Source organism: Crocodylus siamensis, chromosome 15, assembly GCF_052110815.1.
Source record: "Crocodylus siamensis isolate JL-2025a chromosome 15, ASM5211081v1, whole genome shotgun sequence".
Lineage (NCBI taxonomy): Eukaryota > Metazoa > Chordata > Crocodylia > Crocodylidae > Crocodylus > Crocodylus siamensis.
In genome coordinates, this window is record NC_143409.1 from 37,329,522 (window position 1) to 37,350,111 (window position 20,590).

The 20,590-nt window shown below is 40.7% G+C and overlaps 1 protein-coding gene across 4 annotated transcripts in view; it reads left to right on the forward strand.

The window, feature by feature from the left end:
* Positions 1-20,590, forward strand: part of THSD4 (thrombospondin type 1 domain containing 4) — a 698,655-nt gene that overhangs the window by 529,340 nt on the left and 148,725 nt on the right. For all 4 annotated transcript variants that reach the window (XM_090028684.1, XM_090028685.1, XM_090028683.1 and 1 more), the window contains one exon: positions 2,072-2,276. In XM_090028684.1, the coding sequence (XP_089884810.1) occupies positions 2,072-2,276 (205 nt within the window). The remainder of the gene's footprint in view (positions 1-2,071; positions 2,277-20,590) is intronic.

Below are 20,590 nucleotides of genomic sequence, written 5' to 3' on the forward strand. Positions count from 1 at the left end.
GTACCCTAATACCAGTGCACATGTAGACTGTGATGCTTTACGGTGGAGCTAATTAGTCAACTAAAATAAACATGTAGATGCACCCAAGTGACTTGGATACTTGTTTCTGTACCAAAACAACCAAATTCGGGCTGATTTTTGTGCTCTTATTGATGCTGGAAATGCTGCTCATATTTTATAGTACCTAGCAGTAATACTGTTTCAGATTTGTTTGGTGGCTGGAGGAGAACACGGGCCATTTTGCTTGCTAGAATGAAGAAAACCATACTAATTCTTATAAGAAAAATACTACTGCTGAAGACCACTAAACATTTATGCAAACAGCATGCATTGTATATTCAATCATACTTCAAGGGAATGCCTTTATAAGCTGACACACACTGTTGGAACACTCCGTGAATATCACAGGATAACATAAAAGGATGTTAATCCCCACATTTCTTTTCAGATGAATTTCTAGTGGGAAAAGAATTAAGTCTTTCAACAAAATGCCCTAAATAGAGAAAATTCCAGCTCTCAATCAGTTATCTGTAGAAATGGCGAAGGAGTCTTAAATTTAGAACACATCATTTTTTAGTTTGCTGTAGGCATGTCTGAAATTTCATTGTGTGATTTGATGTAGTAGCACTTAGTGGTAAATCCTGTTTATCCACAGGCATTATGTTATTAGCAAATAAAATAAATTTTCAGTAAATGACAGATATGAAATCCATATATGATCTCCTAAAGCAGCACGCTGCAATGAAAATAAAAGATGTTAAAGCAAATATTTCCAGTAACACACTCTTATTAGAATGACATGTTAATTTGTTCAGGTTAGAATTGATTGGTGCAATAGCTTTTTAGATTATTTCTCCACTGCACACATGGGCTTGGGACCTTCTTTCACCTTCTTCCTCATGATGATGACAAATAGGCATTAAACCTCCCATGATGCCAGCAGCACTGAGTTAGATGGTTTTATTTGTGTTCTTTGGATAATCATTAAAAAATGTTCGGTATTAAATATTTTTATTGGAACCAAGGAGAACCTGCCCTGCGGTTTAGAACAGTTTTCACAGCAAGGGACAAACATTAGTTTTTGGCATCAGAAAGAAACATAATGATGCCAGTGCTCCTGACAGTGCTCTTTGTTATGGGTTACTGGTATCAGAAAAGAAAGGGCTTCCTTATCCTTTATATTTGGCTGCTCTTTTGCAGAAAAGACTTTATTGAACAGGCATTAACGAGCTTTTGCAGGTGGTATTGCACATTCTGTTTAATAGAGTGGAAGAGTGCCCTTGTCTAAATTAAACTGATACTCCTATGAAAAGGCTGGTGGGAATCTGTTTCACTGTAATATTTAATCATAGTGTATCATATCTATCAAGGCAGGATAGATGTGCACCTTATAGAATAATTAAAAAAAGATATATAGAGAACATAAACTTTTTTAAACTCTGGCTCACTTTACCAGATGTTTTGAAATAGAGCAGCGTATAAAGTGGAGTGAGTGATTTGAATGCAGAAGTTGGGAAGGATGGAGGGAGAGGAAGGTGCGGGGAATTAAAAAAAGGAGAGGGGACAGTGCTGGGAGATGCGTGCAAGCAAAGATCCCCTAAGAGTGAAGGGGTTGCAGTAATTAATCCAGGTAATGGGATAAGAATCTGGACTCCCTACGTTTCCCTACAATAGTGGGGAGCAACCTTTATACCAGTAGTGCCACAAATTAGCTCCCCACACTGTTTGAGTGCCGCTCTGATCTCTTTCCTCTGTCTGATCTACTGCTCTGCTTTTCCCTTCCTGACCTATTCTCTTCAGCTGATCTGCTCTTCTCCTTTTCTGCTATCAGCCTTGTCTTCCTGACCTTCTCCTCTAGCCACATGTCTGACAGAGGCTGCTCATGCCATTTGTGGAACACGTGCCACAGAGCAGCCACCCTTGGACTACAGAAAGGTCTTAAATTGAATTGCTTAAGTCTTTTGGTCTGTGAAAGTCATATGAGACGGTTCTATATTGATTCATTCTCTGAAGCAATTCACGAGACAATATTTGTAAGGTCTGAAAAAAGTTACCTCTTTAATTTTTGCAGAGCATTGGCTGTGATGACTATCTGGGCTCAGACAAAGTGGTGGACAAATGTGGAATATGTGGAGGGGATAACACAGCTTGCAAGGTTGTGTCTGGAGTTTTCAAGCATACTCTAACAAATCTCGGCTACCACAAAATAGTAGAAATTCCTGAAGGTGCTACTAAAATCAACATCACAGAGATGTCAAAGAGCAACAACTACCTGGGTAAGTTATATTTCATTATCAGTAAAGCATGTTATATGCATTGGCTGGAGGTTTGCCTCAGCCTTTGCCCCAGCCTTGTGCCCTCTTAGAAATGTGGAATGGATTCAGTCAAATTGCAGACTTAAAATCTTAAGTTGGAAAGGTCCTTGATCAGAGGTAGTAAATGCTTAAAGTACTTCAAGAATGGGAGGTGCTAGAATGCTGTACTCAGAATACAGGATCATTTGGATGGTAAATGAAATTGCTTTAAAAAAATAATGTGGATTAAATGAATTCAAGAGGAGATCTATTGTCAGAGCACAACAGTGCCCTGCATTTGTGTTGGTGAAGGACTTTCTGCCAATATATTTTTGCCTTGTTCACCCAGTGAGCTTCTCTACTCATGGTATGACCTCACATATAGTTATCCATGGGTGAAGTGCCACTTAAAGACCTTTTTTTTTCCAGGTAGCTGAGAGTGAATCTACTTGTCATATATTTATATATCGCAATGTATTAGTCCCTTTCCCCCAGACTCTCTTCACCTGTCAGTTTTTAGATCATGAGTCTGCCCTGAGTGCTGCCATAAGCAAATAATAATGGAGATACATATGCCCGTTTCTTCATTCTCATTTTCCTTTACGCTCTCTCATCACTCCAGGTGCATCAGAAGCTTCATGTTACAGTATTTCATTTGACTTGTCAATTCTCTGAGCACTGCCACTTTCCATTTAGCTCCTCAGGCCCTGCTTAACTATCTGAGAAAAAGGAAACATTTATTATCCACATTGACTATCCTTGTTTTTTTCTACTTTTCCATTACTCTTACTTTTTTCACTGGCTAGTTGCTGTCAAGAGGTGCTAAAGTATTAGACTCCTTTTACAGACATCTGTGTGCAGTCAGGAGTACCTTGTATGGGTGCAGATTGCATATTGTAATTTATTTAATTATATTTCATAATCTGACTAAAAATGTAAGTCTTCTGAGTAATACAGGAAAAAAAACCATAGGATGTATAACTTCTACAACAAATATATACTTAGTGTTTCTAACTCTGGCTGCTTTCCCAATCCATGATTTTCTGGTGAGCTGTATGTAAGAGAATGGCACCTTCCAATGCGAAGGTCTGTTTAGAAGAAAATGTGGGAATTGGACATCAAATAAGTGAAAGCGTGCTAGGCAAGCCAGTGAAAATCATTACATTAGAAATGCATCAAACAGTGAAACGAAAGACATTTTTTCTTTCAGATGTCAGCATCTGAAAATGGCTAAGAAAAAATACCTTTATTACTAGTGAAATGTGCTGGGCCACATGGCCATTTTTGGAATAGGCAGAGCAGAAAAATAGTAACATTTTTGCTTAAAAATACTTGGAACTGTTAGCATGCATGGGAAAGCAGCAAGCTTTCTGTTTCCCATGCTTTTTCTCAGCCCTAGAGCTCCCACTGTTTTGTTTGTGCCAGCACCCTGGTTGTATTTTTTAACTGTCACATATGGTTCATTTTAAAGTTGATGGTATAGATTTTAGATGGCTAAATTCACCAAATTAATCTCCCATATATTGAAGTTTCCTGAGGCTCTGATTCCATCCAGCAGGCCATCAAGCATCTCAGCTTAGTCCACTAGGCATTACAAACTTGCTGCTTTCATGACTGCTGTCAGTTTATCATCATCAAACAGATCATTTTTTTAAACAAGATCAAGCCACAGTGGCAAAAGCAGCATCTAGGAGAACATAACACCGCAGCTGAAGAACTGTTTATCGACCATTGATTGTGAAGTGAAAAAGTGGGAGGACCAGCTGAGGGCACACATTTCTTAGTGGGCTGTGAACAACAAATTTCCTACAGCCAGCTCTAAGCATTTAAGCAGGCTTGAATAATGAACTATAACCCTTAATCTCACTGTCTCTGAAACTCTGGACTGTTTGAAATCCAAATAAGACCTGATATATTTAAGAGGAGAAAAAGAAATCTGGCACTTGAACATGCCAGAGTTTTCACGTATTTATCTAATTAAAAGTACTTATGCATTTTCTTAAGTCTGTCTTAAAATACTTAATAGGTGTGACTTTATACACTTAAGTGCTTTGCTGAATTGCTTACATTTATGTGCTTTGGGTTCCAGTTCTGCTATATTTGCTCATGCTAGTGTGCTAATGCAAGTACAATCCCACTGGAGTAAGCAGGGCAGCTGAAGGCATTGTTACACCTTACTTTGTAAACTGCACAAATGCTGATCAGTGTTAGAGTGCTAGCTTGAGTTTGGAGCAGTCACACCTTTCAGTCCTCCAGCCTCTTCTGGCTTGCAGTAAGAATCCCCCCTCCCCACACCTTCTTCCCTCCCGGTCCCTCAGGCTTCCCCCAGTCACCCTCTTCCCCAACCTGCTTCTAGCTGTCTGTGCTGTCTGTCTCAGGGGAGCTTGAAGAGAAGGGTTAACCTGCCTGCCCAGCTGCCACTGTGGGGCTACTGCTCTTCTCAGGGCTGAGCCCATCCAGAGACCAGCAGCCAGGCAGGCAGGTTAACCCTTCCCTGGGTGCTCCCTTAGGAACACAGTTGGGACAGCCACAAGTAAGCAGGAGGAGGCAGGGGGCAGTGAACGGGGTCTGGGGTCCTGGGGAGGGCAAGGATAGGGGCAGCGGGCCTGATCTGGGTGGAGTGTTTACACTAAGATGTAGCCCAATATCTACACCTTAGTGTAACATGAGCTGGGTAGCAGGGATCAGAGAATCCCACCCTAGAGTGGTGCAGCTTTAAGCTGCCTAATGAGTGCTTAAAACCAGTTTCACGTGGTAATTGACATTTTTACACATGCAAGTGCCACAGCACCAGGCACTTTGAAAAGTGCCTGGTGCTGCAATGCTTGCAGTTGTATAAGCGGTGAAATGCACATCAGCACAAAGAAAATGGTGACAGTACACTTTTAAACTAAAATACTTTGGGGGCGCTTTAGTTTAAAAGCTCACCACCACCATTTTCTCTGCTCTGATGCTCATTTCAGCACTTATGCAATTGCAAGTGGCACAGCATGGTGCATGTCAGCTGCTGTGCTGAAGTGGTGGATCTCAAGCATGTCCAAGAACTAAAAGGTACATGTGTGGACAATCCAATGTTAAGAGCTCCAGGTGCCACCCAAAATTGCTGTGTAACAAGGCCATTACTAATGGACGAAAGTCCCACTGATGTAAAGGGGACAAAGATAGGGCCTTATGTTTTTGTCAATAAGCCTAGAAGTTTCACTGGATTTCTCTATGCATTGGCTCACGGTCATTGGAAATGTTTGCCAACTTCACCAAATTTCCTGGGAATCTAACCTAAGTGTTCAATGTGCCATAAAATGTGAGACTCATTGGAGCTGCATGTCATTTCATGAAATATTTTTTCTGCAGCTCCAAATTTACATTTCTGTGTTTTACAGTTTTGTCGACAATTAAGGAAAATATATTCTCATGGTACAATATTTCTGGTTTGACTAAATGGAGAAAATGGAGAGATTGTTTCTGTGAGATTTCATATAAGATATTTGACCAAAGAGATTCAAATTGAGGTAAATTCACAGAACCTTATAAATCTTGACTGTGTCTAAAATTGGATATGTGAACCTTTAGTCATTCACCAGACACTGCCTATTACCATTGTCTTTACTGAAATACAGAGCTAAAGGCTTAGTAACTGAAGAGTGTGTTGAGCAGAGTGGCTTTCCTGGAGATATTAATGTGGTGATAACTTGGTTCCTTCTAGTTCTAGGTATAGGGCTCATGTCAATTTGTTCAAGCTAACATCTACATGAAGGAAAGTGTGATTAGGGGATAGTGAGATATATATTTCTTGTTCTTTGAAACAATAATAAACTTTGTCTCTAAAATAAAACCATACTGTTCTGAATAGGGTTTGCAGTGTTTCCAGAATACACGACATTACCCAGGTATTCAGACAATTGCGATTAAAAGAAGGCACGCAGCAAATACCATCAGATCAGCACAGAGTGGTTCAGAGACTATTTAAATGCAGATATCTCATATGTCTCTATATGCGACATTTTAGAAGAATCACCAGTTTCATAGTATTCATTGACAGTATTTTTAGCGTTTCCAGGTTTCCACTAACATTATTCAAGTGGCATTGAATTTTATTTATGTTACTTTCAAACACTGTTAATGCACTAAGAAATATTATAATTTCCAGATGGTGTTCCTTTTATTTTCATTCAGGTAGTGTTCCATTGTTTGTCAGTTTTAATTACAAAACCTTTAACCTTTCCATTCTTTATTGCCATTCAGGTAAACCTAGAGCACATGACAAAATAGATGCTGTCTATTTTAGAACTTGAATCCTCCCTAAATAGTCTGTACTTCCTTTGGGTTTGGGAAATGAGTAGCAAATTTTACTTAAACAAAATTATAAATCATGATAAATGTATTTATTAGGCTGTTTCTTTGCCTTAGCTTTAGCTTTCACAATTTGAAATCAAGTAAAACCTACTTAACTTTGCTTTAAGATTAAATTATGCAGTCCTGAGCTCTACAAAAATGACTATAATAATAATGAGCTTTTCTGTCAGACCTTTGGGGCAACAAAGGAACTATCCCTACATAGATCCTTCATCTGGAAGAGCTGTTCTCTTACGTTCCCAGTTTTTTAAATCCCCATTTTAAGCATCCATTGGTCACATTTTTTGATCCATTGAAATGGGAATTTTGCCATTGACTTGAATGAGAACAGGATTTGTTGGTTTTAGACTTGTCCAGCAAAACATAGACTGGTTGAATATAAATATTTTCATATATTTGGGATTAAGATTTAGAGTAAATAAGTAATTTAAAAACTACATAATATCAGCCTAACAGTATTATCCTGAAAGTGGCTATTTTGCCAGATGGGTCTTAAAACCTCATTTGAAAGAGTGGATGTGATATTGTTATCCATTTTCTCAACAAATAGGCACGTTAAGGGGAAAAATGTGGATTCAATATGAAAAATGTGGCTAAATAAAATCAGTTAAAATATAATGATAAAAAAAATATAATAGTGATAAAAATCGTGTGAGATGGTCTGATTATGTGGGTAACCTAATAACTTTAGAGGCAGCTCCAATGGTCAGATAACCTTAACATAATTCTGCACATGCAGTACCAAATGGAGTACCAAATTGCCCATTCTAGCCTTTTATAGAAAGAATCCTGGGGAGATGAGAGGTTGCGCAATTACTTAACCCCCTGGGGCGTCTACTTCAGAGATAGTTGATATGAGATTTAATTCATTAGGTGTTGTAAAGCCCATCTTTCCTGTCATTAAGTGAAGAGTTAAGCGAAACAATGAAATGAATGCCACTATTTAACTCATATTTTCACTAAGGGCATTTTGCCTTCCCTGCCACACACCAAACATACAATATCTGATCTAAAATAATCCAAAAATATGTGCATGTATGCATGCTTGTGTGTGTGTTAAAACAACAAAGTTCAGAAGATTTAGCTCTTGTCCTTTTGAACTAGATATTTTGTTTAGCATGTCTGAATGTTTAAGTGGATTTAAGGAATTTATGCTGTGAAAATGAGATCGGATGAAGCTAAAGAGACTAAGAGCAGATTCTGTGGAAAATATTTTCATATCCCATGCAGCAGAGAGAACATTTCAAACATAACGTCTCCTGATGAAACATTGTCAGCAGCTCTTGCGCTGAAAATAACATCTTAAAGCCAATGTAGTGATTCAGTTCTACAGCAAAAAAGTAATTTATGGGGTTTTTTTTCAACTATTGACAAAGGATGTTGAAAATAAGCATTGCTAGAGGCACACGTATGTCAGATGCAGTCATCTACAATTTCATGATAATTGGTTTTATCTAATTGCTTACTTTGATTAGTATTAATTCAGAAAATCAATATATTTAAAATCAGAATCTGGAGGGCAGAGTTTTTGGATTCTGGTGTTGAGGATTATACATGGATTACACAAACCAAGGTTATAAGATTGTTGTTCACAAGAACAAGTAATGCATAGCTGGTGATATACAGAAGAGGTACAGTACAGATGGTTTTAAAATGATGGGATTAGAAATTGGATGAATGAGTGGTTTCAGTTGACAGGGCTAGGACTGTTGGTAGTGGAAATGAAGTACATCAGTACTGGGATATGGGTACCCAACATGCTTCTAGGCATTAAGGGCTTAACTGAATTCCCACAGAAGTGAATGCAAATATGGCCATTGACTTTATAGGTACAGGGGAAGATCTGATTACAGGCATGGCTCAAAGGTTAACTTGAAACAAGTTTTAAATTCTTTTTAAATTCTATTTTTCATTGCCATTAAGCCCTCTAGTCTGGTCAGAAATATCTTTCTAGATATCAGATTCACCCAGAGAACCTTGTTTTTCTTAGGGTGTGATACTACTTACACTTTGTCTTATGCCAGAGGAGGAGAAATTGTTTTCCTAATTTTAATGTATGCAAGGGGATCGCTTTATAGTAAACTCTTATTCAATGGAACTGCTTTTAGTGCTGCTCAGTGATGATCTAAGGTTGTTAGTAGGAACCATAGGTCAGGTACTAATGAGTCATTCACTTCCATTCAAAAAAGAAAAAATCCTGGAAAGCTTTAATTGTCTATCATATGGATAACAAAATTTCAAAATGCTGCTATTATAGCCATAAACCGTGGGACTTTTTGATGGTTGGAGATCTCCTACTACTTGTATGGATATGTATGTCAGCATATGCATCAAAAACAAGTGTCTGTAAAGTGTATTTGCATTTCCCTTGTACTCCTCTGTACCTCAAAATGCATTCTGTCTGCTAATCCATCTGCACTGAAATGGCCTTTTCTTGCCCACAGAATGAAGAGAATTTGGCTTAAAAGCCTCACAGAAAATGAGGAGGAAAAATGACACAGAGGCTAAGCATAGAAAGGTCAGATCAAAAGAGGAGTTTCTGACAAAACTGAGCATGAGAATACAGGCAGTTCGAATCATAGCCTCTGTGTAGCACTAACCCTGGCATTTTCTATAATATCATTAAAATGTGCCTGTCCATAGTAAATAGTACAGGGATGAGTGTTTAGATGCTACTACTATATTGTAAGCGGTGGACCATGTACCCATAAAATATTATTTTTAAGGAGGAAGACTTTTTTTGGCAAAAAGAGGAGTACAAAATAAACATTTCTAGGAAAACAGTTATGTTAATGTGAATTGGTAATTCTTGATTTTTTTATTTTTTTGGTTATTGGACTTGGTTTTGAATGTTCTGCCTAAGCAAACTTTTAGCTTTAGCCTAGCTAAATAAAAGGAACTGTTTATTTGTGGCGTGACTTTTGAACAAGGCTTATTTATTTATTTGTTATTTGTAGGTAATAGATGCCCAATATATTTCTCTTCCAATATAAACTTTTCTGAGAGAAAAATTAAAATCTCTTTTTTTCATTTTATGCATGCTCACGAAGCATATCACGTGTTCGCACCTGCTAGTGGAAAGGGTGGAATTTCTAAACTGTTTTAACAGATTGCTGCAACCTATAAACAGCTACTGACTTGAATCACACATTATTTTATGGTAGTTGGTTGACCTGACTGTTCATAGTAAATTGAAAACTGGCTCTGTTGGTCTAATTCAGGCAAATAACACATTTCTTCCTTTTCTAACACTTGTATTAGTTCATTTTCTTCCCAATTCTTAGAAGATTTCTGATTCCATGGAATATGTTATGCTCTGGACATGATCTGCCAAATTGAATTGAGAATTCATAGATTTCATAGATATTAGGGCTGGAAGGGACCTCGGGAGATTGAGTCCAGCCCCCTGCCCAAAGGGCAGGAAGTCAGCTGGGGTCATAGGATCCCAGCAAGATAAGCATCCAGTTTAGTCTTGAAGGTGTTCAATGTAGGCGCTTGAACCACCTCCGCTGGCAGACTGTTCCAGACCTTGGGGGCTCGGACAGTAAAGAAATTCTTCCTTATGTCTAGCCTGAAGCGGTCTTGCAGGAGTTTGTGACTGTTCGACCTCGTCATCCCTTGGGGCGCTCTGGTGAACAAACATTTCCCCAGATCCTGGTGTTCACCCTGATAAACTTATAGGTGGCCATCAGATCACCCCTGAGCCTGCGCTTTTCCAGGCTAAAGAGTCCCATGGCTCTCAGCCTGTCATCGTAAGATCTGTTTTCCTGACCTCTGATCATGCACGTGGCTCTCCTCTGGACTCTCTCAAGCTTCTCCACATCCTTTTTGAATTGTGGAGCCCAAAACTGGACGCAGTACTCCAGCTGCGGCCTCACCAAGGCCGAGTACAAGGGGAGAATGACGTCCCGGGATTTGCTCGAGAAGCATCTATGGATGCAAGCCAGCGTTTTGGTCGCTTTACTAGCTGCAGCATCGCATTGGAGGCTCATGTTCATCTTGTGGTCAATGATGACCCCCAAGTCTCTTTCTTCTGTAGTGCTATCCAACGTAGCACTGCCGAGCCTAAAAGGGTGCTGCAGGTTTTTCCTCCCAAGGTGGAGAACCTTGCATTTTTCGGTGTTAAACACCATGAGGTTCTCGTCTGCCCATTTGCTGAGCTTGTCCAGGTCAGCCTGGATCACCCGCCTGTCTTCTGGCGTGGATGCTTTGCCCCAAAGTTTGGTGTCATCGGCGAACTTGGCCAGTCCACTCCTGACTCCAATGTCCACATCGTTAATGAAGATGTTGAACAGCATGGGTCCCAGGACAGAGCCTTGAGGGACCCCACTGGTCACAGGGCACCACGATGAGTGACTGCCATCAATTACAACCCTCTGGGTCAGACACAAAATAATCGAGCATTTTAAGTTATACAAAAACTTAGGAATTTTAGTGTTTGGGTTCAATTTGCTTAAGTATTCAGGAGTTCTAGGGTTATATTATATTCTCAGTTACAGTTACATCTGGGGAAAAACTAGTGACTTACTTCAAGTTAATGTTATTTTAAGTGAGAGCAGAATATTGTCTTAGATGCTAATGAATACACTGTGTTCACTACCCTGACCACTTGGGTCTGCAATTTTGGGTGGACGATTCACAAAAACTGTCATTCTGAAAGACTTCAACTTCAGATGCCAACTAGAAATGCTGAAAAAGCAGACTTTTTTTTGTTGCAGCTTGTTGGAACAAATGGTTAGAGTTGAAAATGGAGTATTAATTAGAAGAAAAAAATTACATCAGTGTTTGCTTTACTAGTAGGTGTCAATTTTTCTGAGGGCTAGAATATGGCCAGAAAAAAATAATTGGATTTTAGAGGTATAAAACTTCCTAACTTTACAGTGGGCGTGTCTACACATGCAATTAATGCTATGTGAGTTTACTGCGCAGTAAACCCACACTGGGCAGGTGTCTACCACATGCAGCCATTTGGAAGAAGCAGCTTTGCTCCTAATGGCACTAGCCTACTCCCAGCCTCCTCTGGCCCTGTGTCACCCCTGCAGCAGCCAGAAAGAGCTGGAGGCTCTGGCCACAGCTGCCTGGGGCCAGGGGCCCCTGTTGCCAGAACCTGTTTACAGTCAGTTTATCTACTGCATGGTAAAGGGTCTCCTGTAGATGCACCCAGTGAGGAGGAAATGGCACACTTGCGTTTTGTTTGCAAATGTGTATCTGTGGATACAAGCGTCAAAGTGCTTTGGCCACAGGATGAGATAAAATTATTGAATGGATTCTTCTTATAGTTAAAGAAAATGCATGAAGCAGCATTTCAGTATGTTGCTAATCCAGGGAACAAAGAAGAATAGTAATAGGCTTTTTGAGGACACACATAGAGTACCCCACTCAACTGTAACATTTTTTAAAATTCAGAATACTGCTTTAACGTAAGAAAATGTTGATTATGCAGATCCCGTCTCAACTGGCTTAATACATGTTTTATGATTACTTTTTTGTGCTCATCCTGTAGGATGGAGACCACATATCTGTATGTTGAGAAAGACAGACAAAAATAGTTTAAGGATACAGCATAAATGAGATCAATATAGTTTAAGGATGTAGAGTTTATTATTACAGCTATATATGTAATGAACTGAGAGATACCAGAATGTGCAGGGAACCCCCCTCCCTCCCCCTCCCCCCCAATTGCTGTTTCGAGAGAGAAATTTTCAGTACAGTTTGATCTTCACTGCGTTAGCAAAAAAACTAATCTGAAGGGGGTGTTGTTTTTATAGTATGGGTGTTAATATAATTATTGTTAGCTCACTTTAACACATGTTTTGTTTAATTTATATACACAGGCTTCAGACTTAGAATGGGTTATATTTAATAAATCAAAAATAAATAAAATGATGTATTAATTAATTCTGGCAAAACTCCTTGTTCATTTTGGTAGTGATAAATTGTTCAGTGACCTTCTTCTGCCGTCTGTGGAGTTTTACTGAACCTGGGCCTGAAAATCTGGTCTTATTTTGGACCTCCGACTGTAATTCTTTAATAGCTATGTTAGCAATTGAAAAAGGCCTTCAACTATTCAGAGGATGATATTTTTATGTGCTGGAATCAGACCTGGCAGATGCTCTTGTTACCATCTGTCTGATAGTCAGTCTTGCACGTTTTGTAATAATGTCTGTTTTAATACAGCCAGTCAGGCTGCCAAGTTGCATTTGATGGATATAAGGTAATGGCAAGCAGGAGCGAGATTCTCTGATTTAGACTTTGATGCGACAGAAATGTTGGCAGCATATTTTGTCAGGAATCTTGGGGTCATTGTGAGCTCGGAGCTTTCCTGGGATAACATATTCCTGTTACTACAAGTTTGGTTTTTCCCCTTCTAAAGGAACATGGCTAGGATAAGGCACTGGTGGCCTGTAATGTTGTGGAAAAATCTTGGTCCCATATTTCATGCAGTTCAAACTGGTTATTGGCAGTGCTGTTTTACACAAGTCTTCCCTCTGCTACTATTGATATTTCAAACCCAGAATGTAGTTGCAAGACTTCCTTTACAGATGGTATTTCTAGGTAATGGAATTATTCAGATTAGGTCCCATAGTTGCTCTCATGTGCAAACAGCTGTAGTGTAATCAGCAATTCTTTACATGCTGGTCTGTTTAGGTTGGGACTGGGGGAGGCCTTGTGAATTTACATTAAGTAACACCACTTCCAAGAGCTAGAAAGCCAGGGGAAACGTTAGAGCCGTGGATGTCCAACAGCCTTTATGCAAATTGTCCTTTATGTTTATAAGACCTGAATTCAGTGTTCTGTACCACCAGGGATGTGACCAACTGGTTATAATGAACCAGTTCTCTGTAATGTTTATAATTAACTCTTCTCTATTTAAAACATTTTTGAAGGCAGATACGATAGTATTTGCTAGTTTATAATTAGAAACAAAGAGGAGCAAGTAATTTAGTGCATCCTACCTTACATAAAGCAGATTTAGAGATGAGACCATCATTCCCCCATGTGGGAAAATTTAGAGGTAGAGCCTGACTTCAAGACCTGATGCCATTCCTATGAAAGTCAATATACCAACTCAAATTGATCTCTTTGCACATTGGATTATCTTCTTAGGGGCTCATCCTATTGTTAAGGGCAATGGGAATGCAAATGAATCAAGGAGAATGAAGTAGCCATGTTCTTCCTAAATTTGCTTATGGAACAATAAAAATATTTACAAAGCAGGGAAGTACATTACAATGAAGGAGAAATGTTCAAGTTTCTGCACCAGTTTTTAAGTAGCTAATACTTCTTCCTGGGATATGTATTAGAAAACTACATTTTCCCCTCTTCCATGTCTAACAGTTACACTTCTAATTTATATCTTTGTCCTTTGAATAGTTTCATACTGATTTCCTGCAGAGAAACGTCCCTAAATAAACATTTGGCTCTTTATAGCCAGCTTGTAGTTCTTGCCTGGGTGAGTTGCTTGTTAGCCCCTTTAAATAGTTTTTGGGTCAAATGCAACTGTGCTGTTAATGTGTACAACTCACTGAACTGAAGTTGAACAACAATTTCACGCAGTGATTCCCAGTAACTTGTGGTTGACCCAGAAAACATCTATGTATTATTCTGTGCTGAACAAGTATTTTGTATTTACTAATTTTGCTTAAAAAATTACATTTTGGGCACTTCCTAGATTCTTGTTTCATTTTTATAGTTTCCAAGGTGACTTTCTCCTACTTGGCAAACGGGCAACTAATACACAGTGAGCTGTATGACACTGGGTCCACCTGTACTTGCAGTTAATGCACCAGAATTTTCTGCAAAGAAAATTCAGGCTCATTAAGGCACTCCTAGGCACACATCTACATGTGTGACTGTCAGGATCAAATTTGCTCCCACTGGGAGCAGTTCAGTTTAGAGCTGCTCCTGCCCCCTTGTCCTGCCCTGCTTTGTCACCTTGCTGCAGCCAGGGGAGCTTCAGACTCTCCTGGATGCCAACCCCAGGCTGGCATGGGGCACAGGGGTCAGGCCTGGGCTCCAGGGAGCTGGGGGAGCTGTCTGGGAGCCAGCTGCCCAGAGCTCAGGATCAAAGCACGGCTTAAGGCAATGCCCTATGCCTGAGCATGGGGAGACGCAGTTCCAGGACTGGGAGGGTAGACATGGGGGACAGGAAGCAGTGCTGGGGGGGGAGAGGCAAGGGGGAAGCAGTGCTGGGGGGATGCAAGGGGGAAACAATGCTGGGGGGGATGCAAGGGGGAAGGAGTGCTGGGCACTGCTGCTGCTTCCCAACCCCCCCACCCCTGTATCTCTCCCCAGGCCCAGCACTGTCTCCCCCCATGTCTCCTCCCTGGTCCCTGGTGCTGCTTCCCCCCATGTCTCCCATCAGCCCTGGTGCTTCTCTGCTCCTGATCCCCACCCATGCCTGGGGGGAACCAGAAGCTGAGTAACACTAGGACTGGCTCCCCCATCCTAGTGCTGCTCATTTCCCAGCTCCTGGAGGAAGCCAGGAGCTGAGCAGCACGAGAGCCACAGATATTTCGCCCCTTCCCCCATGCCCTGTGCCCCCCTGCTGCCTGGCCTGACTGTGAGCAAATTGTTCCAGGTCAGCATTTAACTTGCATTACTGTGGAGTAACTAATGCACTGTTAATCTAGTACCTCCATCTGTTGGTACTAGCAAATAGCATATTAGCTTAATTTACTGCACAGTAAATCCTGCACATGTGTAGACACTGATGCTTTATTGAACATTAGATTAGTAAAGTGTCTTGTGTAGACGCATCCTATGAGTCTGTAGGATTCTATATACATTATAAGCATACACTAAAGAAATGCCTTCTCAAGAGGCCATTGATTTCCTTTCTCATGCTAAGAGGTAAAACTTTCCAGAGCCCAGGCCAAGTGACTTGGCTTGGTACTGAGAAGATATACTCAGGAGTAAAGAGGAAAAATCCCCATTCTCCAGGCCACAGAAAAGTGGTTGATCCCACGCATCCTCCATCTGTGCATCAAACCTCTTCTCTACTTTAGTGCTAGGCTCTGTGGAGATATGCAGACCTCCTTTGTAGCCGCAGTAAATCCAGCTTCCTCTTACTTTGTACAACTGTGATAGATATGCTGAGACAGAGCCCTCCACACCCATGAAAGAAGGGAGGAAACTTGCCTTGCCTGCTGTTCCTCATGGCATTCAGTCTGGCATGAACACCAGGGAGAGTTCTTCCTGTCATTCTCCAGTGGACTTAGATTTGCTGGTATTTTCCTGGAAAAATATCATCTGCATACATCTGTTCAAGGCGGATATTACTCCTTTTTTCCAAGCTGTGCATTGGCTGCACTTAGTGGCTCAGTACCCCCTCAATGATGATGATGATTGGTTTTGCAGCTCATGTAAATCCTTTTACTTCATGAGTTTCCTAGTTTTGTCAGCATTTGGCCAAAGTATTGTTATTTTTAATGTTGTTATTTTACTGTTTGCTTGTAAACAGCACTGTTATAAAAACAGCTCTCCCTGCAGTATGCACTAGCAGCAGCCTGCGGTTGCTTTGATGTTCTGCCCTACATATACATCATTTGAACCCTATCCAGCCGCAGAGTCCCACTGAGGTCCTTGTTTCATAAGCTCTGTATTAAAGGAATGGCTCTTTTTTTCTTCCAATATTGAAATGATGGTTTGAAGAGAGGGGAGAGGGATAAAGGGAATGAAGTGAAATTGCAAAGGAAAAGCTCAAAAAAGTTGGCGCTTTGGTTTGTTTGGCTTGTAAAGTCTGGCTACTTATGTAACTACCCATACCCCTTGAATCTGCAAAATTGGGCTGGAAACCTCATGAGAACTGGCTCTTTTCTAGGATGTTCAGCATTTCCTGCTTCTCATCAAACCCAACAGTCTGTAAATTCAGACTTTTTCAGTGTTTTGATTATACTTCTGCGTTCGGTTTTGGACAGAACCAAGGAACTTGACCATAAAATGAAAAAGAAGATAAATTTCAGAGAAAGAAAGGAACCCATTTTTGAATGTTTTGAGTAAAGGGATGAGTTTTTATTTTATTTGAACCGTTTCACTTGTGCCTATTAAAGACATTTCAGCTTTCTTGAAAATATCTGCATTTTTTGACTGCACTTGACAAAAGCATCAAGAAGATTAAAGCAATTGCAGGAGAAGCTCCTTTTCAACATATGTATAATATGCGATGTTGGGAATACCAACCTATTGTTTAGTTATGTATGACTTGTTAAAAACCCAGGCTGTTTTGAACAGCAGGTATTAATTAAGCCTCTCTTCATTCAAAACTGGTGCCCATTTTTCTATGACCACTTTTTTTTCCATTGTTTCTTCCAAAGCTGTAAATGATAGAATTATTTTGTTGCAGCTTTTATTCTCTCTCCTCAAATTGTCATCCATTGTTAATATAGTTTAAGAAAATACTAAATGCTGTAATTGAAGCTATACTTAAAATAGTCAAATATTGGATGTTTCATTAGACTAAGTTAAACATGTTCTTCTGTGGCCCTTGTTTTCATGTACATTGGGCAGTCTGGCTCTTAATTTTTACATTCATCCAATTTAAGGTCTAGTCTGGGGACTCTTGTTGCATCCACAACAAATGTTAATGTGGAGCTTAGTAATGGTAATGACTATCATTTTCCCTTCACCTCACATTCTGCATTCTTTGCCTCTCCTCCCTTCCATTAGGACCTCTGTCAGATCTGGAGCAGGTATGATTTTATTGTTGGAGGTCTTAACTTCTCATATTCTATAATCTACTTTTCATTCTTCACCACTGCTTGTATAGCATTTTTCTAGTCTTTTTACTTCTGAAATTCCCTCTATTCCTCCTTTCATTATTCTATTCCTCCTTTCATTATCACTGCTTTCATCTTTTTAACTTCTGCTATGCTTATTGTTGAAAGGCAGTTTCATTTATCTGTATTTCTCTGAGCCCCCCTGGGCTTCACTTTATCCTCAGTGCACACTTCCAAAAGTAGTGCTTCTGAAATTTGCTGTTTTCATTTCTCCATTTTTTCCCTGTCACTTGAATCTGATCTCTGATGGCCAGGTGATTTGTTCTGCTGATAGTGAAGTGCTTACTGATTACTCTAAGTGGAGAGCTCTCAGCTGGAACCATAGTCTTTTTCAACCATAGTCTTTTTCATACATTTTCAATGCTTTTATGTATTTTAATCCCTTTAATCAGGGATTAAGTTAGTGTCTTATGCAGTAAAAAAAAAGACATCAGAAATTTCTGGTGAACTGCAGGGACTGAAATTAATAAATAGCATTAGTTCATTTCATATATATCAAATATTTTAGTTACCATCTCTAGCAAATAGCTCATAACAATTCACAGATGAAACCAGGTTTTGTGTTAGGCACCACCCACAGTTTCACTGAAAATGCTCTTTTTCTGAGAGTGTTGGCTAAAAAGGCTAATAAAGCTGGGCCTATGTGCTTCAGAAAATTTTGATACATAGAAACATCACAGTCCCAATCTGTTTAAGGAAGGATGGGTATTGTATCAGCCAGTGTCACAGTTCTGCTGGATCTCTCTCAGGTTTCCTGTGTCCCATGTTAGACCTTTGTGCTTTGAGGTGTCTCTGGACCTCAGATGTTGTGTCTGTTATTTTTTTCGAGCTCTCTTGGATGTTTATTAGACTCTGAACAGACTTGTTTAAATAGAGTCATAACTGGGATGCTCTGTGCCCTGGGCAGCAGCAGGGAATAGGGAGTAGCGACAGCTGCTGGGAGAGGGGCAACAGAGACTGTTGGTCCCCTGAAGACAGCACAAGGGTCTGGTGTCCTGGGTGCTCCCTCTTAATTATACTACTGCTTTTAAGGCATCTAGGCTAAGTACAGACAGCCAGCAAGCCTGAGGCAGAATCGATCTAATCTTTGCAGGTTTGTCTAAACAATTCACGTTCATTCTTTCATTGGTCAAGGGTGGCAGAAGCCTGCACTGGCCCGGGTTAGAAGGCAGGGAGTGCTCGAGCATGGCTCTCAGCCTGCCAGCCACTGCTGAGCTCAGTTGAGACCAAGTGAGCAGGAAGAATTCCTCACTGGCTGCCTGGCATGCCCCCAACCCCCTGCTGTCCCCACTGCAGGGGGCGGGTGAGGGGGCAGGAGTCCCAATGCTGAACCAGTGTCAGCCCATGGCAGGGAAAGAGGCATGCCTTGTGGGGTTTCCTTTGCCCTGGCCTTGTCTCCCCGAGCCTTGCCAGCTGTGGGAAGTCCCACACCAAAGCTGATTCCCCATCCCCCCACCATGTAGTTGGGCCAGCTGCTCAGACCCCCTTCACCCCGCACTTTCTGACCCACAGGGAGAGGGGAGAAGGGAGAAGGGAGATGGAGCCATCATCCTGGTGCCAAGCCAGGGCCTTCCCGCTTCCCCTGCTGGCCCAGATTGGGTCCACTGCCCCTCTCCTGACCCTTCCCAGCACCCCACATCCCTGCTCACTTCCCCCTGATTACTTGTACTTGCCTGTGCCCTGTCCTAGAGAGGAGGCAGGATAGAGTTTCCCCTGCCTCCTCCCACCCTCCACTGCCCTGCAGGCAGGATGCAGGCTGGGGAGCAGAGGCTTTGCTGCTTCATCTCCGTGACAGTCCAGGGGTGGGGCCAGCCCAACTCAGCCGGGGCAGAGACTAGCCCACTGCCTTTCAAGGAAGGGTTACCAGGAGTCCACAAAGCATCCTGAGATGCCAGAGGACAGAAAACTAAGGTGATTCACTATGGGATCTGGGACATAAACTCAATAGACTGGTCTAACCTAAACTGATTAAATACTACATCCCTCCAAGCCTATCTTAAACTGGGTGGTGCACTGAACTTCTGTTCTGCTATAGGATTAGACCAGTTTCTGATCACTTATAATGGGTTTATGTGTAATTTCTCTCCCTAGCCCTAAAATATTTTTTCCGCTTTCTTCTGGCTTCTCTTCTCTTTCTCCAGCCTTTAAGAAGGCATTTCAGTGTCCCCTCTCATTCCTGAAACTGGGGTTCTGCTTTAGTTTTTTTTTTTCTTCCTCTACCTCTTAAATGATCAATGATACAGGGGTGTAGGTTGTAGCCATGTTGGTCTAAGTACATAGACAGACAAGGTTCTTTGGGTGAATCTGATATCTTTTATTAGGCCAACATTGGCCTAATAAAAGATATCAGATTCACCCAAAGAACCTTGTCTGCAAATGATCAATGAGGAACTCTTTCATTTCGGATTTTTCATACCTGTTGTCGGGCTTGTAAGGCAAGGAGAGCCTTCTAGGTCATTTGTTGCTTAGTTATCTTGTCTCTGGAGTTTTGTCTTAGACTCATGATGCTTCCTTGGGTGGCAGCTGCCTCTTGGTCCAAGAGTGTTACTTATGAGGGGTGACCATCAAGTTCATGGTTCTCCATAATTAACCTGGTTCTGAATGCAGTCATTTCCTCCTTTGACCTTTTGTGAGTTTCAGTTCATGATAGAACATAGAGATAAAAGCAGCAGGGAAGGAAAACAAGATACACACTTGAAGTGTAGTCTGTAGTCCGACACAGCTACACAGAGTCACAATCTCAGTTTGAATTCATAACTTTACAAAAAAAAAAAAAAGGCTCCCTAAATCATGCATGTCAAAGCACTCCTGCCAACTATTTCTTAGTCAGGGATTTTACTGTCAATATAAATAGTTATCCAAATTTATTAGGATAAAATGTATGAAAAAAACTTAATAGCAACCTGTTTTTTCTATACTGTTAGTCATTTTTAAACTGTAGTTCAGAAACTTTTATTTCTTAAACCTCCCTTGACCTACTTAGATTAAACATATTCTTAAACTGCTATCTCCACATAAAGAGAATATTTGATTTGAATTCTTTGCTGTTGCTTCTTCACCTTTCCTCTGAATTTTTCAGTTCCTTCTCCCTTTTTGCCACCTACTCTATGCCTTTGTACTTTACTGTGACAAAAATCACAACAATAGTAAGGCTGCATAGAAATT